The 21,086-nt window shown below is 42.0% G+C and overlaps 1 protein-coding gene across 2 annotated transcripts in view; it reads right to left on the reverse strand.

Moving 5' to 3' along the window:
• Positions 1-21,086, reverse strand: part of LOC140198941 (uncharacterized) — a 64,915-nt gene that overhangs the window by 17,811 nt on the left and 26,018 nt on the right. For both annotated transcript variants that reach the window (XM_072260234.1, XM_072260241.1), the window contains exons 2-3: positions 4,736-13,537; positions 1,994-2,278 (exon numbers count right to left, since the gene is read on the reverse strand). In XM_072260234.1, coding sequence (XP_072116335.1) covers positions 1,994-2,278; positions 4,736-13,537 — 9,087 coding nt within the window. The remainder of the gene's footprint in view (positions 1-1,993; positions 2,279-4,735; positions 13,538-21,086) is intronic.

A 21,086-nucleotide genomic window follows, 5' to 3' on the forward strand; every position in this document is an offset into this window, starting at 1 on the left:
AGTAAGGACTTACAGTCCACTTTTATATTCCTTACCTCGTATTTTCTATAGGTTCACTGCTGCATTCTAAAGTGTTCCCATTCTTCAGGCATGCTACTTTTTTTTTTGCTTCTTGTGGATCTAACACTATTCGTACTGCTTTGTTACTCTTGGTTATAATTAGGTACACAAGAAAGATATACTGTGGCTGTTGGCTGCATCAGAAATGGTATTGCTTGATCTTAGGCCGAGTGCTCAGAGATCAAAGATTGATGAAGAAACTGATCAAAGGAGGGAAACCTGCTCAAACCCCCTCAGACCACAGACTCCCTCAGACCATAGACCCCTCAGACCGCAAACACCCTCCAACCACAGACCCCCTCAGACCACAAACAGCCCCAAACCGCAGAACCCCTCAGACCGCAAACACCCTCAGACCGCAGACCCCCTCTGACCGCAGACCCCCTCCGACCGCAGATCCCCTCCGACCGCAGATCCCCTCCGACCGCAGCCCTCCTCAGACCGCGGACCCCCTCCGACCGCGGACCCCCTCCGACCGCGGACCCCCTCCGACCGCGGACCCCCTCCGACCACAGACCCCCTCAGACCGCAGCCCTCCTCAGATCGCAGACCCCCTCCGACCACAGACCCCCTCCGACCACAGACCCCCTCCGACCGCAGCCCTCCACAGACCGCAGACCCCCTCAGACCGCAGCCCTCCTCAGACCGCAGCCCTCCTCAGATCGCAGACCCCCTCTGACCACAGACCCCCTCTGACACAGACCCCCTCTGACACAGACCCCGTCCGACCGCAGACCCCTCCGACCGCAGACACCTCCGACCGCAGACCCCCTCAGACCGCAGACCCCCTCAGACCGCAGACCCCCTCCGACCGCAAACACTTTCAGACCGCAAACACCCTCCGACCGCAAACACCCTCCGACCGCAGACACCTCAGACCGCAGACACCTCCGACCGCAGACACCTCCGACCGCAGACACCTCCGACCGCAGACTCCCTCCGACCGCAGTCCCCCTCCGACCGCAGGCCCCCTCCGACCGCAGACCCCCTCAGACCGCAGACCCCCTCAGACCGCAGACCCCCTCAGACCGCAGCCCTCCTCACACCGCAGACCCCCTCTGACCACAGACTCCCTCTGACCGCAGACCCCCTCCGACCGCAGACCCCCTCCGACCGCAGACCCCCTCCGACCGCAGACCCCCTCTGACCTCAGACCGCAGCCCTCAGAAGCAAACTGAATATGTTCTATTTTAAACAATGGGGGCAAAATGTTTTAAAATGTTCTTTGTTTCAGTAAGCCAATAGGGCTGTACAAATAAAATCACTGTCCATTGGTTTGATACATGTCTCATGCAACTTGCATATAAATCACTCTCTAAGTGATAGAGTGCACTGAGCTGGGTTAAGGTTGGCTCTGGTGCAGAGGTTCTTCCCAATCAGAAAGCCTGAGCTACAGTCGTCCTATAAACTTCAGAAGGTAACCTCCTCATCCGCAATATTGGAATACGGCCTTTATCAACAAGGTCAAAATTTATTCCAAGATGATGATACAGCGTGAGCTTGCTGGTACAGGGCACTTATGAATCACAGTGATGTGGAACTGGAGTCACTTTGAAAGTGATAGAGTATGGAAAGAGACCCGTTCACTCTGTCCATATCAACCTTCAAAAACCTATTTAACGTAATACCACTATTTTACTACCTCTATTTTATTACCATTCCAGTCTCATCAACTCCAATCTGATTATAACACCCACCAGCATCCTAGGAGAAATTTAAAATGGTCAATTAACTTACCATCTTGGTTTTGAGAGGAAACCAGAGTATCTGGGGGAAACTCACAGGGGAAAAAAAAGACTGTATACAGAGAGCACCAGGGGTCAGGATTGAACCTGAGTCTCTGGAACTGTGAGACAGCAGAGCTACTAGCTGTGGCTCCCAATAAACTGTGTGAGGATTGGAGGTTTCCTTCCCTAAAGCTCCTCTGTTTTACCTCTGTTGACAGCAGTGGTCTCAAAAGCCCTTTGCTCCAATGGAATCTGTGCATCCGTGGCTTCCGATTTAACAGGGTCCTCTTGGGGAGGGATTCTTTTCCTAACATCTTCGAGTGGGATCGGGAACGGCAGTTCATTCTCACTGGAGGAACTGGAATCTGATGGACTGAAAGCTTGACGGGTGCGGCGGATGGGTTTTGTGTCCAAGGACTTGATTTCTGCTTGGGTGGAGTCCAGGTGATCAACTCCAGGACACTGCTCCAATTTCTCAGGAATCTGTGGGACTACAAAAACACATCTTTTTAAGTTATTGCTGCACCACTTGTTTACATTGTAGTTCCACTTCTGTGTTCGGAGCAGACATTGTGGGCTGACGGACCTCCTCCTCTGCTTTGCTGTTCTGTGTTATTACTTCTGACTAATCGAAATTGTAATGTATGCCACTAAATGGGATACTACCAAGGGTGAAAACAACAGGAGATAAAGCCTGAAGGAATGGACACCAACGTCTGACTTTGAAAAGTGGCCAAGTTTAGGGTTTAAGCTCAGGTATGCAAACATGTCACTGTTTTCACACCCTGGAGACGCAGCATGGACATCTCAGAGTGCTTTACAACCAATGAAGTGAAAGCTCTGTTGTAACATGGGAGCACTGCAGCAATGAGCATAAAGCAAATTTCCACAAACTAAACAAAACAGAGCAATCTCCTTTAGGTTTTTATTAAGGTAACTATTAAGCAGGCTATTACAAAATCTTTGGTGCTTCCCGACAACTTATGCTTTAGGTTCAAGTGAAAAGACAGATGGAACTTTACTTTGATGAATTATCTCAAAGAGGAGGTCTCCAACCATCACCTCAGTACCTCACTGAACCTCCATCTTAGCTGATGTGCTTGAGCACGCAAGTGCCTGAGGCTAACCTCTCAGTTCATGAGAGGCATGCACTGCTTCTCTTTTTGGAGGTGACTTCCAATACCTCAGTGGAACATTTCTTCACATGTTGGCTGCTCCTAGAGTGCTTTTCATTACTGGGTATAAAATTACTGGAAATTTTCTTGAGGGAAAAGTTTAAAATATCTGAAGCACTCATTCCATGTTCCCTGCCAAAGTTTTGAGAAGTTTAAAAAATTGCAGCATTCATTCTTTGGACCAAACACACACTTCTGTGAGGACTCAATGTATTGAATCATGGAGGGCTTTCAGTGACATTTTCTCATGCTAGAAATTTCCTCCAAAACAGTCGGTGATCTAAATGTTGATTGAAAATTAGGAAAATAAAATAATTTGCATAAAGGGTTCAAGGACTATGGCTTACAGGTAAAGTACAGATCAGCCATGATGTAACTGAGAGGTAAAACAAGCTTGGGGGAATGGGTAGTATAATTTTGTTCCTATTATTGACAAATTCAAAAGGTGGTTTATCTTAGTTACAGCAAGAGAGCATGAATAGTTACAAGTCTGATTCTAAAATAAGCATGCATTTTATATAACAAGTAACAAAAATAGTGAAATACTATGGAAAGGTCTAATAGTTATATGGCATCGTATCACATTGTTCAGACTTGAATTATCTGACATGTGCTCACGGGTATTCTAATTTAACACAGCATTTTTGGCTGATGGAGCACTAGCTAAAAAGTCCAGTTGTTCATCAAAAAGTATCATAGAAAATAAAATGGTATTCTGACTTAAGTAACTGGGATCTTAATGATCTTTTTGATGGAGAAAAACTCCAATAATGCAGTTCTCTCTCTGAAGTGCCAACGAGATTGTGAGCTATCTGCATGAAGAAGCACTGGACCACAATCTTTTGATGTAAGGAAAAAGAGATTTTTAAAGATTAGCTTTTTTTTATATGTACATCGAGACTTCGAAGTGCACAGTGAAATGCGTTGTTTGAGGCAACGACCAACGCGGTCCAAAGACTGTGCTGGGGGCAGCCCGCAGGTATCGTCATGCTTCTGGCACCAACATACACAACTCGTTAACCCTAACTGTACACTTTTGGAATGGGGAAGGTAACGGGAGCAGCCAGGGGAAACCCGTGCAGTCACAGGGAGTACATACACAGTCTTTGCAGACAGTGACAAGAATTGAACCCTGACTGCCAGCACCGTAAAGTGTTGCGCTAACCTTTATGCTGCCGTGCCACCAACGAAGGGATGAGTCACATAACTTTGCAAAAGTGTAAAGCGGATAGCAAGTTTGTAATTCTGGCAGATGCAAAGGATATTAGGAATGGTGAGGGTGGAGCCCTGTGGGAGGGGTGTGGGACAGGTGGCAGAGAAGGAATACCAGGGGTCAGGGATGGTGCACTCAGCCCTGAGACACCAAGCATGGTAATTTGATTCCACACTGTTGATTTATTGATCATTACCAGAATGCCTCTCTGGTGCTTCCCTTTTCCCAATCATGATTTCCCTCTTCCAACCCCCTTCCCACTCTCCATCCACAACAGAGATCTATATCAGAATCAGCCTTTATCATCATCACATATATCATGACATTTGCTTTTGCTTAGAGCAGCAATGCATAAAATGACTACAGTACTAAGCAAAAGACTTAGGCACCCTAGCTCTATATATACCTAAGACTTTTGCACAGTACTATATGCAAATCAAGCTAGCATAATTGAGATAAATGAGAGAACCAAAATGTTGAGAAGGAGAGAAATTCCTTTCAGGTTGCAATCCAAAAGGATTAGCTTCATTCTCAGCATTTTAATGCAACAGAAACTTTACCTGGTTGTTTCGCCTCCAGGTCCATTGCATCAGACAGCTTAAACTCTTCTTGGCTTTTTTCTTCCCCTGGTGCTCTTTCAGGTGGAGCAGCATGTTTTGAAAAGCGTTCTTGGTCCTGTTGTCCCGAAGTCAGTGTATTTGATGGGGAAGATACAGCAGCAGAGAAGCCATCATTATCCAGTTCGGGGCAGGTTGCAAAGGAAGCTTCATCTAGGCAGGGAGGGTCTGCAGTGGAATGGATGGGTGCAGAAGCTAAACCAAATTCTGACGTTGAACTCGCTGAAGGAATTTTACTCAGTGTTGCATGAGAACATGGAAGAGGTCTATCTGGAGTTTTGCAAGGTGCATTAAGCAATACATTAAATTCTGGTCCCTCTACCAGTGAATGACCAATGGAGGAAAAATTTTCGGAATGATGCAAAGTATCCAATTTTTTATCCTGAGAGTTTTCTCCAGTCACATCTAGTGATATGTGGGGATAAGTGTCATCCTTTTCTTCTCTGTCACTGCCCACAAAGCAAATAGGTTTTTCATCTTGACATGGAGTCTCCAATGATGTATGATTGCCTTTTTTGTTGCAATGCAATTGTTCACTATTTTGTGTGACAAAGGGAGTATTAGATTCAGTCTGGTTTATATCTGAACTAGAATGTGAGTCTACTTCTAAATCAGCAACACCTTGGGTGCAACTCAATCTTTCCGGTTCATGGTATTCACCTGAATCCAACATATCACTTGGCACCCCCTTGTCTCCCTTACTTTCTTTTAGGTCAGTGGGCGCCTTCTTTGACAACTCTCCTGACACCACCACTTCTTTTAAAGCAACCTCATCTGCTCTACAGTCCTGAATGACATCTTGCAGTCGTTGACAGACAGGAGAGATGGAAGAAGGCGTGCAAACAGGCTCTGATGGAAGAATTACATGGTCACAGATCTCAACATCCTCTGACTTGGAAACTTCTGATATTAAGTTATTGGATTCATCAGTGGAAAGGTTAAGTTCAGCTTCAGGTGCAAACTCTGGTATATTAGAGGATGACACTGCCTCATAAACATCCGTTTCTGTATTTGGTTCTGCAGCTAAAGTGTGGCTACTAATGTCATCTACTTTTTCTGATCCACCCTTTGAAACATCTTGAGTTACTGGAGTCACATCATGATGAGTGATATCCGTGAGATCATGAGGAGTTCCTTGATCAGTTATCTCTGTAACGTTATTGATGGGGCTTTGAGGACACTTGAGACATTCATCAGTTGATTCTCCTCTGGAGATAGGAAGACCCACTCCTTCTGCAGAAACTGAGACTTCAAAATTGTGATGAGAAGGTTTTGACACAGGTTCACTGATGTCCGGTTGGTGATCATTCACTATTGGAGCTTGGTCTGGGAGATCAAGTTGATTATTAATGTTCTTTTGTTCAGAGTGTAAATCCTCCAGCTGGCTAACATTGTTCCCTGGTGACATTTCTGAGAGATCTGTCTGACAGGGGTCAAGGAGATTTAGTTGACCATCTTTGCTGATTTGCGGGATATCTGAAGTGTCTTTGTGTTCACTTTCTGATACTAAGTTTATTACATTCAATGGGCAAACATTATCTCTCAGCTGGGTACCAGCTGGTTCTATTTTTTGATCATTATTTTTTGATATTGCCTCTGAAACTTCTAACGTGCTTTCATTACGTCCTTCCAAGTGGGGGAAGGAACTTATTTCGTCAGCACTATCTTCTGAACTCTTAGTCATGTTCTCTTCTGCACTTGTGTTGTTTGCTGTTGCTGAATCAAATGTATTTGGTTTCCCATCATCTGCAACTTTTGAATCACCATTGCCTATTGATGTGCCTACTAAATCAGTTTCTTCAGATATGTTGGTAGAGATCTTTGCTTCATTATGTGGTATGATTTGTGCCAAATCATTTATTCTCTGATCTCCACTTAATGACATATATGTGAATTTGTCATCTTCATCATTATTATCTTCACTTGACAGAGCACCCACAATCTCCAAATTATGAGGAGCATCTTCCAAAAGAGCGTCGGTGACCTCTGTTTGATCTTTAACATCTTCTGGCCCTGTGTCCAAGGGATCATCCTTCAGTAATGTTTCAGATAACTTGGTTTGACCTTCATCTGTTACTTCAAGACAATCATTTTGTAACAGACTACTGGGCTTCTCTATCTGGGAACTAGGGTCTCCTGAAATATCTGATATTTTAGTGGAGCTTATTTGTAGAGTATCTGAGTTTTTAGCAAAATCACCATCTAACAATTCGTCTTGGCATAATACTGAACAAGTTGAATCTGATTTACGATCATCTGGTTGAATGTGACTGACTTTTATTTGTTTATCTTCTATTACTTGCAGAGTCTCTGCATCTTCAATCTGGTTAGTATCACTGCCTATTTTGACATTACCAACCTTTTCTTGACTCTCCTCCTCCAATGGAAGCGTACCCATGCCTTCAAAACAGTCAGATTCCACCACTGGCAATGTGTTGCAGAGTTTCACTGTTGCATCAACATCTTCAATTATTTCTTTGTGGTCCTTGCATGATAAACTGTCTTCAGAGTTTTCATCTACTCCTGTGCCAGAAACCTCTACCTTGTCAATGCCACTTCCTGAGTGGCTACTTAAGACTTGCTCAGTGCACTCTCCGGTTGACATATTGGCAGCATCTGATATACATGCCGTAATCTCACCTGGTAATGTTTCAGATAATTCTACTTCACTTTCACCATCATTGAGTATCGTTTTCACATTTCCTAATTGGTCAGTATCCTCACTGGAGCTGCTGTTGGATAATTCCAGTTGACCAACAGGATCCTCTTGGAGTTTGTCTAAGGTATGATTTGCACATTCTGTAATGACACCAGAAATGTCCAAATTGCCTGCATCAACATTTTCCGAAATTTCCAGTTGCCCATCCACACAAACAGCTGGCAAATCTACACCTATAGATCTACTGGCATTATCCTCTGGTGAGAGGTGAGAACCATTTACTTGATTAATATCATCTATTACACTGTCTGCACCCTCTAATTTACAAGCACCATCTCCTGAATGGATACTGGCTACTTCCAACTCTCCAACAAAATCCCCAACTTCTGATGTCTGGATCTCTGACATAATGTGATCTTCTAGAAGTGCACTGGGGGCCTCCAGTTTCCCATGTCCATCTCTGAGTGTTGTCTCTATGGTCTGTAACTCAACAGAATCAGGTTTTGATTTACTGCTAGAAATCTCTGTGTGATTACTGTCATCTTCTATCACCTGATTCAAAAAGGTATTGGGAGTATTCTCTAATGACAAGACCACACTATCCACTTGATCTGTGTTGTCAGCTAAGCTTTCTATGAGCTCTGTTTGATCATCATTCTCTTTGTGTATAGAATCCAAATCTTCTGCTTTATCAGCACCATTGTTTTGCAGAATATTAGAGGGTTCTGCTTGCCTATCAATATCTTCAACAGGTGCAGAGGGAAGCTTGATCTGATTATCACAATCGTCTGAGTTGTTTACTGGATGTGTGCCCTCTTCTAAACTGGAACTCACAACCTTTAACTGGCTGACAGCAGTTATAGTTTGAACATTCCAGAACCTTACAGGGTCAAAGCACTCTTGTGACAGGGGGGCAGAACACAATATGGGATCATTTCCGAATATAGAGTTTGAACTGAACTCGGGATCTGGCAAATCAGGTTGATCAATGTCAACATCTTGTTCAGGATTAAAATGTTCTTCTCTTGCAATGGTACAAGCTTCATTTCCCTTTTCAGTTTCAACCTGTTGATCTTCAGGTTGTTGATCTGATTGATCTGACAATGCATCTGAGTAACTAGATCCCACCTTGGTGGAGAGCAATTGAAATGAATCTAATGAGGTCATATCCTGTTGAGTGCTCACATCTGGCAAAGAACTATTAAGCTCATCTGTAGATTTGGTATCATTAGCAGGGGTAATAGATTCAGAAATTTCTGGTTCACTGGCCATGTCATAATCCTCTGTTTCTGATGAAGATAATTTTTTTAATGGTAGAGATACTGGGTTGCTTGTAAAATCTTGATGATCCTCGTATGCTGAATCCCCATTCGCTGAAGTGTCCCCAGGAACTATGTTCATCATTTCTGTTGGTGCAATGTTGAAAGTCTCATTATGTTGCTCCTCCAGGTTATTTTCTCCAAGGTTTCTTGTGGGCGTTCCAGCTATTTTTCCTGTATTTGTTAAATCAGAAAGATTATTGAGGCCAGACCTCATTTCAGACTGGCATGCGCCTGGTAAGGAATGAGATACTTCCTGAATTAGTTGTCTGTCATTCATGCTCTCATTAGTGGTTTCACAAGGAGGCAGAGTTACATCTCTGAAGCCCAATGCAATAACATTTTCAGATCCCATCTCTGGTTTGCTTTTCGGTAATATTTCCAGAAACTCTTCAGCATGAAGAGAGACATCACGTTCCTCAACAACACCATCCTCTGAGGAAGCTAGTATAGAACAAGATGACTTTGGTCTGAGATAATCTCCATCGACATCTAAAATTTGTGATTCACTTGGAGGGGAGGACTCAGCTGTGTTTAAAATGGTTGATTCTAATTGGAGATGACTGACATCAGAAGATTTTTCAGTTTCTTCAAAAAAAGTAGTCTGATTGTCAATTTTCTTACAGACTGACTCTAAATCCTCACTGATACTATTGATATTTGTGGAATCTATGGACTTCCCAATGAAATATTGACCACCTTCACAGAGTTTTTGTATGGTGAACACAGAATTGTTGTTTTCAGAATTTGATTCACTTGAGCTGATGTTTGGTACATCAGCATCACTAGCCAGGTCAACAGGCACATTCAAGGACATCTCAGAATTGGGCCCTTTGTTCTCATCATCTCCAGACAGTGTGCTGATAAGGTCGTTGTGGTAATCATCAAATTTATTCATACCTTCAGGTAAATTAGAAGCTAATTCAATGTCAAGTTCATCTTTATTCGAGTCCTTTTCCAAATGAGATGTGAAACTTGCTGAATTTGATTCTGTGGGTGAATGCTCCTTTATATCCTGAGACAAAGTTAGTGTCCCGCCACAACCATCTGATTGTGTCTGTCCAAAGGTGGGCAGAGATTCCAGCTCTGATAGTTGGCCTTCACAAGGTTCCAGCTCACGAGTCATTTCACCAGATGCTGAAGAGCTAAACAACAGATCTTCATTGTGTAATTCAGTTGAACACATCTCATTTTCGTCAGTCTTCACCACCATCTCTGAAAGATTCTCTGGGCTTTCTTTAATAGACTCAGCCAATGGCATTTGCTGCGACTCACCTGGCGCACTAAGAAAAGGCAATGGCCTGACTTCTGACAGTGTATCTGTGTGTAAATTGTGTACAGGTAATGGAGATTGGGCCTCATCCTTGCTAGTGGAGTCTATGCCTTCAGGTTCCTTTCTGCAATTGTTTTGCACTTCTGTTACAGAACTTGGTTGTTCTTCATCTTTGCCAAAATTCACAGTCTGCAGCACTGATGCCATGTCACGCAATTTCATACTTGTAGTGCAGTAAGGCCCACATGCTTCAGAGTCTGATGTTGATGTTGCTGAAGACATCTCTACTTCACTATCATTGTCTGAATCAACAGATTCAGCTTCTGGTCTTTCAGTGTGTTCTTCATTAGCTCCTGATAGTAGGTCATAGTGCTCTGCAGTGATCCTCTCATCCTCTCCTTCAAGTGATGCAGAAGCCGATGATTCTGACGTGGTGTCTTGAAATGCGAATGATTCATCAACTCCTGCAGTGATAGAGTTTTCAGAAAGTGAGTAAAGGAAGGACACTGAACTGTCTTCATCTTCATCTCCAACATCACAGTTTACATCAACAGTATGTTCACCTTTATTGACATCACCACAGTCACTTGGTTCATTACAGGGAATAACATCACCATGATCCTGTAAAATGGCCTGTTCTGTTGGAGCCACTGCAGACAGTGATGTAATTTCAATAGACTCTGCCTCAAAAATAATACTGCCTTGAAAAGATAGCAATGACAAAGGCACCATCCTCTCATTACCAACAGCTTCGTATGGAGATTGGGGCATCCCACCAGTCTCGCCTTCAGGACCAATTTCTATGTCTGACATTTTAAATTGAATGGATGATTGTTCCCCTGGAATACAATGTGCTGAAGCTAATGGAATAGAACTTTCAAATTCGTCTTCTACTTCAAGATAACTGTCATATACAGAACTAATAAAAGTTTTAGAAATTTCCTTGACTGGGTCATCCAATGCTAAATTGAGTTGACTAGAGCTTACAGTTTCAAATTGCATATTAGGTTCTTTCTCTGTTTCTATGCCTCTTTCTTCTTTTAATGAGTCATTGCAATCTTCAGCAAGTTCCTCAGAGGAAGCAAGAGGAGCATTAGTAGTGCAATCATTGTTTTGTTTCCTACAAACATATTGGTCCTTTTCTGTCTTAGAGGTGAGCAAATAGTTATGTGCTGAGTAAGTTGTGCTATCATCCATGTTAGGTGACCCATTATTTACATCCATCTCTTCCACTGATGTACATTCCAACGCAGAAAACAAATCACTGTCTTTTAATTTCTGACAAGGAAAGTTGCTAGATAATCCCACCAGTTTTGTGCTTTCTTCCTCAGTTTGAACAGGAACAGGATTAGACTCAAGCTGCCAAGAAGCTTCATGAACATTAGCGTTTATTTTGGGTACACACGTTCCTATTGGGTTTTCTTCATTACCAGGTACTGTTGCAATATTTTCACAATTAGATTCATCATCACTGAACTCCTCCTCCTTGCATTTTGATTCTGATTTGTCTTCTTCCTCCTGAGGAATGGATATTGGATGGAAATCATCAGAAGTGATTGTACAATTCTTTTCCTCAATTGTAATATTCTGTGTTGGTGAGTCCGTTAACTCTGTGCCAACATCACAGTTTGTCATATCTGATTGTTGATTCATATTATTATCCTTAATTAATCTAGGACCTTTACTGGAAATGTCCTGATCTCTAAGAGTTGCAGTTTCTTGTCCATTGTCATCACCTTCATCATCAGTATCATCTTCACCATCTTCATCTTCACCATCTTCACCTTCACCATTTTCACCTTCACCATCTTCATCTTCACCATCTTCATCTTCACCATCTTCATCAACACCATAATCATCCTCACCATCTACATCAACACCATAATAATCATCATCATCAACATCATCTTCACTAGTTTCAAGATTTTCATTGTCAAATGCTAAAGGAGCAAGGTCATCTTGTGTTTCAGTAAGGCACCTTTCAGTTGACTCCTCTGTGGAGGTCCAAATTTCCTCATCAATGATATTATAAGGAGCATTAGCAAGAGGCAGCACTTCATCAAGCTGCTCTTCATTGAGTTCCTCTGCAAAAGCAGACAATGATTCGACATAGCAAGCAGATACTTCCATTGTTTCAGCTTCCGTTAGTAAATTTGGGGAGCAAGACAACGGTGTGTTTGGGGTCCCTGATGATGTCCAGCTACCTCCTTCTGCAGTTCTGTATGATCCTGAGGGAGAGGTTGGTGGAGAACAGATGCTCTCACTTCCTTCACTCTCCAGGGCTTCAACAGACTCCTCGTGTAAGCCAGTTGTCAGATAGGAAAAGAACTTCTGGGCGCCACTTGCTAACTTTACTGGAGTGGATGGTGCAGTGAAGAAAAGATCTGGATCTGTGGCACACATATGGTCCACAGCACTGGAATACACAGGCAATTCTTTGGTGGGTTCCAAATAACACAAAGGCATATCAGTGAGTCCTATGGTTGTAACTTGGTCCTGAGTTTGTGAAGGTTCAGTCTTTACATTTTCAGCCCTTGATTGCACAGTCAGTACGTGGAGTGGATCTATAGACACAGGGTGTTCACCTCCAGTGTCTGAAAGCTCCTGATGTTCTGGTGCTGGTGAACACTCAGCACTACCACTCAAGCTATTGAGAGGGTAATTGACAAGACAGAGTGTATCATCAGCAAAATCTTTTCCATTATCACCTGCTTTCAGTACATCTTGGTCCATTTCTGCACATGCTGTGTCTTTCCCAATGAAAGACAACTGAACTGATGTGTCTGTTTGTATGCTGGGCAGATCATGATCTCCCTCCACCTCCAAAGTGCCCATCTCTGCCCCCCTGTCTGCTTTGGTATCTATCAATTGTGTGTCTCCATCTGGTTCTTCCCTGGATATTGTGTCCGTGTCTGAAGTGCTGCTCACCTCCGACACTCCCGAGGGCAAGCCCGCACTGGCCTCCAAGCTGGCTCGCGTGGTGGAAATGAGAGAGTCAGCAGAGGCCAATGAACCATCCTGTAAGCCACTGTTAACGTCTCGAGCTTCCTTTTTGGATATCCCTGAGCCAATATCTGCAACGATAAGCTGGGCACTGTCAGCAGTGCTTAGTCCAAACATGTCCACCCTTTCTCCAGCCACATCCAGATTGTGCTTGGTTCCTTCATTTTCTGAAGGGCTCCCCTTGATGCAAGATGCAGCTGTGGACGACTCAGGATACGAGTGATCAGCGTCCGTATCGCAACTCGCTCCTTCGGGCTGAGGTCGGGCACCTTCATCAGCGGGGCACTCAACAGGCAGGTTTTCAGCGGCGTGGTCCAAAACAGGGCTGGCAGTCAGTACCTCGCTTTGTTCTGTTCCCACGGGCCACTTTGAGCTGTCAGCAAACTGCATCAGGTACGATGAGTCCATTGTTGGGGAGTCCTGGGGCGAAGTCAGCTCTTTCGGGGTAATGATGCCAAGGGAGGAGCCACAGGAAACATCAGGAGAAATATCTGCAGATTTGACAAAAGGAAACAAGAAGTGAAGGCAGATGGATTGGATAGAGCAGATAAAAGAACTTTCCACACAGCTCCAGAGGTACAGGTTCTATATTGTACTCTGGTGCTGGTGGTGTGGACTTGCATGTTCTCCCATTTACCACATGAGCACCCCAACGTCCTCCCAAAGCCCAAAGAAGGACACTGAATTACCTCAGGTGTAGGTGAGAGGCAGGCAAATCTACAGGGAAATAAGTTGTCAATAGGACTGATGCCAATGTTCTGGAATGTCCTTCTATATCATGAGAAATGTGAAGATATGAGAAAAATAGAAATCACTGTAACACTTTGTTCTGCATCCTGTTACTTTTTTCTCTCTTGTACTACCTCAAAGGGCCCATATGATAAAATCATCTGTATGGATGGAATGCAAAACAAACTTTTTCACTATAGCTCTGTACACGTGACAAAATAAGCCAATTTTAACACGTAGAGTAAAAATGTTTACAACATTTTTATTAGAATTTTGTTCATTATATTTTATCCTGAATTATCAGGCTCCATTTCTCTGCACTCATGGGACACAGATCAGTATAGCACAGGAATAGGATCTTCAACCCACAACATCTGTGCTGACCATGATGCCAACCTGTATTAATCCCACCTGCCAACACATGGCTTAAATCCTTCCTTACTTTGCCTGTTTATGTGCCTGCCCAAATACCTTCACCTGGTACATCCAAATCTTTCAAATTCCACCCCGCCCCCCAATATTTGACATTTCCACCCTGGAAAAGAGATTATCCACCATAAAACTTTCATAGTTTGATATACTTCTATCAGGTCTCTGCCACCCCAGCCTTTCATTATATCTGATACTAATCCAAGCAACATCCTAATGAACCTCATTCACAGTTTTTCTCTAAAGCGCCCACATCTTTCCCACTATAGAGCAACCAGAAGTGCACACAATACACCGAATGAAGTCAAACCAGGGTTTCACACAGCTCCAAAATGTTTTCCCTAATTTTATACACTGCTTACAGCTGCTGTGGTAATTTTCACTTTCAAACCCATTCAATTTCTCTCTGACAGTCCCTCTGGGTATGCTTCCATCAGTAGGATACGATTAGACATCCTTTTTTTAAAAAGTAATAAGAATGAGTCATTTCCTATTCTTATCCATAAGCCTCTAGTATCAACAATCAATGGACTTTCCCCAGGATGCAAATAATTATTAGGCTAATTCACTATAAGGTGGGGTTCAACAATAGTTTTAATAGGCATTACAACTTGCCCCTGTCCGCCAGGTAAATAGTAGACTTGGAGTAGTGCTGCTGAGAATAAAATGGAGTTATGGTAGGATGAGAGTGAATGGGTGTTGGAAATGAAGGTCCTGGTCTCATCAAGAAGTTAAACCTTGACAAAGCAAGATGTTGGAAATCCAAAATAAAAATGGAAAACACTATAAATGCTCGGCATGTTGGTCAGCATCTGTTGAGACAGAAGCAGAGATAATACTCAAGGTCAATACATTTTCAGGGAAAGGAATGAGAGAAAATGTTCTTAAAGCAGCACCTTCTGGAGTCAACCAGACAGAAGACACCAGAGGCACTTATTAGAAAACAGAACTTGCAGAGAAACATGTCAATGTTTAAAAGTGGTAGGTCTTGGAACTTGCTGGTGAGTTTCATTTAACTTGGCCTTAAAAGAGACACATTTACAAATTGTTAATAATTGATTGACTAATTAGGTAATTAAAATAGCCAATTTAAAGAAGGTAGGCTCAAGTGGAGAGGAGAGTTGAGATTCTAGTGTGAAGAGGATGAGGATGGCTCTGGTGTGGGGAGTAGAAATAACAGTATAGAGATAACAAATTGAGAGGCACAGGTAAGGTTTTATTTTGTTGTTGACCCTAAGTCCTTGATTCAGTGTTGGTGGGATGGTTGGTCAGTAGAAAGTTCCACCAACAGATTGTGGGAAGTCAGAGAACCTTTTGGTCTCCCTAATGATGATACCAGTATGAGGTGCACTCAGGTGCAGCTCTTGACAGTCTGGGTCAAGGAGCTGGAGCTGAATCAACTGGAAAACTATAAGATTATAAATTAAACTTTTGCTGAGGTGGTCATGCCTAATGTACAGATTTCAGATAGATGGGTGACCACCAGGAGTAGTAAGACAAGTCAGTGCAGGGCTCCCCTGTCATAATTCCTGTCAGCAAGAACTATGGAGTCTTTTGAAGAAGCAATACAAGATATAAATATAGGGGAATCAATGTAGGTTCTGTATTTAGTTTTCAGAAGGCTTTTGATAAGCTGCTGCAATGAAAGATTGTGCTGGAAGATAAAATTCATTGTTTTGGAATTGTATACCAGATTTGAATGGGATAGAAGGCAAGATGCCTACCAAGAAACAGAGTACTGATGGAAAGGTAAATATAGGGAAGAGAACCTTTCTCCCTAACTACTTACCATTGATAAATAATTCTAGTCTTTCCACAAAAGTGACATACTTTATGCCTGACCTCATCTCACTCCAAATACAATTATGTAATTGACTGCAACTAAAATCTATTTAGATTTTTTTTCACCATTCAATAAGGTCATGGCTAATTGGTATCTTGACTCGATCACCCAAATTCCACTCCACATAAGAACCATGCTAAAAATGTACCCATCTCACTTTGAATATTTTACCTTTGCCTGGTTTGTTCAGGGGAGCACTTCATGCAAAACTGAGAGAAGTGTTCTCCTGAGCAATCCAGCTCTAATTTTAAGAATATGCCACTTTGCCTTAGAAATAAATAGTCCTCTCTGCCTATCTTGTCAAATCCTTTAGTTCAATTTAAACATGGCAATGAGATAACCCTACAGCATTTTAAGAATTTAATACATGAATAATTTAATGTCACAATTTAACACTTAGCCCCCACAGATTTCATTCTGTTCCAGTTATTTCTTGCTAAGACAAGGAACCCCGAAGTGCATACAACTTCAAAGCTATTCACAAAGAAGCTCCTTGGGTATGGTGTGCAGAGTTTTATCAAAGTGGTGTCAGGGACAAGATTACAAGGTTAAAACAGATAATGTTAAAGTCAGCTTGAATGTACTATAAGGGTTCAGAATTATAAAGGGTTTAGATTTTTATGAACCATATAAAATATTTTCATGAGCATAGAACAGATAATAAAGAACAAGCATTTAAGGAAGTGATAGAAAAGAGAATTGTTTTTACTTTAAGTTATATTTTATTTAAAAAGAGCAATTCAAATTATCATGGTTTGAACTTGCACTGCAATTATCCAATATTAAATTGTTGCTTTGGTAAACTAATCACTTATCTTTACATCCACTAATATTAACCCATTGAAAATCTGTCTTTAGGCCCAGATCAATCCCTCTCTGGCACTGTAACATCCTGTTATTTAAAAAAAAAAAAGGCAAGTCCTTCAATCCAAGGGCTTTAATTTCAGAAAAAGGAATATATATTATAAATGAGAAAGTCTGCAGATGCTGGAGATCTAAAGTAACTCTACAGGTCAGGCAGCATCTACGGAAATTAATAAACAGTTGACATTTCAGGCCAAGACCCTTCTTCAGGACTTTGGGAATGTAATATACTTTTTGTTTGGAAATTAGTTGCAAGGGACAATCAATTTTAAATGGTTATTTGGGAAGAGGGAGGAAGGAGATTGGAGGAAATGTCTTGGCCTCCCTCAGCTTGGAGTGACTTTCTAATGAATCTTAGATTTGTAGAACCATAGAACAGTACATATGAAAGGTGGGCATGCGGAAAATTGTGCTGGTTTGCTGGAAAGGATTTTTTTGTCACTTGGTTTGTTTCACAATAACGCACATTTCTTAAATAAATCCAAGACAAAAATTTAAATGTGTAATACCTGAGACTAAAAGAGAAATAAAACTCCTTTTATATACGCTGGTAAGCTACTCTCAGTTCTGCTAGTAGCATGTCAAATAAGACCATAAGACATAGGAGCAGAATTAGGCCATTCAGCCCATCGAGTCTGCTGTGCCATTTCATCATGGCTGATCCCAGATCCCATTCAACCCCATACACCTGCCCTCTCACCATATTCCTCGATGCTGTGACCAATGAGGAATCTTAAAAAGACCATGACATGGGAAAATTCTATTTGTATGTGTATTTATTGCAAGCCCATTACAGAAGAATGTGGTGTGATTACTAAATAAAAATTTAAATCCAGTTAGACAGGACAATTTTAAACCACAGACAAAGCAGCAATTCTTAATTGGACAGTCAAATAGTCACATCTTCATAAAGTTTGAATACAGATAGAATTGAAATACTCATCCTAGTGAGATAGGCTGTCACGTCCATTTTCCACGTTGCTTCTACATTGACACCACCCTTTATTTATCTGTGGAGCCCCTGGGCTCCTGACCTTCATTCAGGTGTGAACGGGTGGCTCCCATACCAACCAATCAAAGTCTGCATCATTAAGCGTGTGCTATGTATGCCCTGTGTTGTACAATGTCTTAGTTTTAATCATTTCTGGGATTCTGGTTCTCGACATAAGTCTTTATTGGTTGTCCCATTGAGAGGATTGTGGTGAGATGCCTCCTTGACCTACTATTGCTTTTTACTGCAGACTCCTACTGTGCTCTGTGAGGAAGTTGCAGGACTTAGGATATCATATATATATATATATATATATATATATATATACACACACACATACACACACATACGCACATGCACACATGTTCGTGGACTAAGGTAGAAGGAGTCAATTTTAGAAAACATAGCACATTTATTTTTCAACATAGTCCCCTCCTACATTTACACACTTAGTCCAGTGGTCGTGGAGCATAAGGTAGAAGGAGATGAGTTATACAGCTCTCATTACATGCACATGCAGTTCAACTCTTTGAGTGATTATGTAGAAAGTTCGAAGTTAATAACTCACCAGGGGTGATTGATAAGTTCGTGGCCTAAGGTAGAAGGAGATGACTTATTAACTTCAAACTTTCTGCATAATCACTCAGAGTTGAACTGCATGTGCATGTAACAAGAGCTGTATAACTCACCTCCTTCTACCTTAGGCTCCACAACCACAGGACTAAGTGTGTAAATGTAGGAGGGGACTATGTTGAAAAATAAATGTGCTAGGTTTTCTAAAATTGACTGCTTCTACCTTAAGCCACGAACCTATCAATCACCCCTCGTATATTATAAAAATATGATTTGGAAATGTATCATTCCAATATTACTGGATATATATTTCCAAGTCTTGCAGTATATTTACAGGTAATATATTTCCAAATCATGATGTTGTGTGGTGGTGTTCCCAGAGAAACATAAGAAAATGGAAGTAGGAGTAATCCATTTGGCCCCTCATGCCAGCTCTGCCCAACAAATATGATCATGGCCGGTCTGACTCAGCACATAATGGTCTTGATTGTCTTAAAGGTGGAGGCCAGAGCTTGAGAATTTTAGTCAGGGTAGTTTGAAAAGTAACCCAATTGCGTCGTGCTGATGGTATATTACTGCAGTTACTGCATGCCAGTGGGAACAAATCTTTAGAGTGGTAAATGGCTGCCTTATTCTGGGTAATGCCACACTCCTTGAGCATTGTAGGGTATACAGTACACTTACTTCTACAAGTAGGGAGTATTGCTTCATACTCCTGACTTGTAGATGGTGGAAAAGCACTAGTGAATCTCTCCCTGTAGTGCTGACCCGCTCCTGCACCCTGTGTATGTATGTGCAACTGAAGTTCTGATCAATGGTTATCCTCAAAATACTACTGAGGGGATTCAATGATGCTGTTGCCATTGAATGTCAAGTGTAGGTGTTGAGAATCTTCCTTGTTGGAGATAGTCCTTCCCTGATACACTTGTAACATGAATATTAATTGTTCTGCTACTAAAATATAACAGCATGCAGGGGCATCCTTAAAAGATGCAAACTCATAATGTTCTTCTTCAGTACACACCCTTGGTGAGGTATTTCAAATATTTTCCAATTAGCTCATAACAGACCCAATCTCAAGTCAAGGAAAATCCAGCACTTGGAGACCATGGGTCAAAAGTCACCTGTACTTCACATTTTACTGTTAAAATGTTCATGTACTTTATCCTAAAATATAACTTTCAGGAAGAAATCTATCCAATTTGATTAAATTGATATTATCGTCTTAAAGTCATAGAGAAGGTCAGCACTGAAACAGGCCCTTCAGCCCATCTAGTCCAGGCTGAAACCATTTAACCTGACTACTCCCATCGACCTGCACTGGGCCCATAGTCCTCCATAACCCTACTATCTATGTACCTATCCAAACTTCTCTTAAGCATTGAAATCAAGCTCACATGCATCACTTGTGCTTGCAACTCATTCCACCTCTTGTAACCCTCTGAGTGAATAGTTTCCCCTCATATCCCTATTAAACTTCTCAACTTTCACCCTCAACCCATGACCTCTGGTTGTAGTCCCACCAAACCTCAGTGGAAAAAGCCTGCTTGCACTTACTCTATCTATACCCCTCATAATTTTGTATACCTCTGTCACCTCCCTTGTAATCTTCTACATTCTGATTTGAATATAGTCCTAACCTATTGAATTTTTCCTTATAACTAAGGTCCTCCAGAGCTGGTAACAGCCTTGCAAATTTTCTCTACACTCTTTCAACCTTGCTTACATCTTTCCTGTAGGTAGGTGACTAAAACTGCACACAATACTCCAAATTAGGCCTCACCAATATCTTGTACAACTTCAACATAGCATCTCATCTTCTGCACTCGGTACATTGATTTATGAAGGACAATGTGCCAAAAGCTTTCTTTATGACCCTATCGACCTGTGATGCCACTTTCAATGAATTATGGGCCTATATTCCCAGATCCCTTTGTTCTACCACACTCCTCCGTGCCCTACCATTCACTGGGAAAGACCTACCTGGGTTGGTCCTACTGGAGTTCAAAACCTTAATTAAACTCCATCTTCCATTTTTCCAGCTAATGCAGTTCCCTCTGTAAGATGTGATAACCTTCATCACTACTCACTATACCCCAAATCTTCACAAATTTGCTGATCCATTTAACCACATTATCATCCAGATCATTGATTTGGAGGACAAATAACAAAGGACCCAGCACTGATCCCTGCAGCACACCATGAGTCACAGGCCTCCAGTCAGAGAGGCAACCCTCTACTACCACTCTCTGTCTTATCCCACCAACTCAATGTCTGATCTAATTTACTGCCTCATCCTGAACGCCAAGTGACTGAACCTTCTTGATCAGTCTCCCATGTGGGGCCTTGTCAAATGCCTTACTAAAGTCCATATAGACAACATCCAATGCCTTGTCTTCACCCGTTTCCTGGTAACTTCTTGAACCATCTTGCAAAGAAACACATTCCATGAACCTAACTACTTCTCCACTGAAACATTTTCTTCTGCAGGTGAGTTTTGATTTTTGCTTACCTTTAAGCACTGGCTACGTCCTCAGCTTTGACTATTCACGAAAATGTGAAATAAGGTGTCAGGGAAACAAGGAATACAAGAAACAAGCAGATTAACCGG

This window comes from Mobula birostris, chromosome 1 (genome assembly GCF_030028105.1).
Source record: "Mobula birostris isolate sMobBir1 chromosome 1, sMobBir1.hap1, whole genome shotgun sequence".
Lineage (NCBI taxonomy): Eukaryota > Metazoa > Chordata > Chondrichthyes > Myliobatiformes > Myliobatidae > Mobula > Mobula birostris.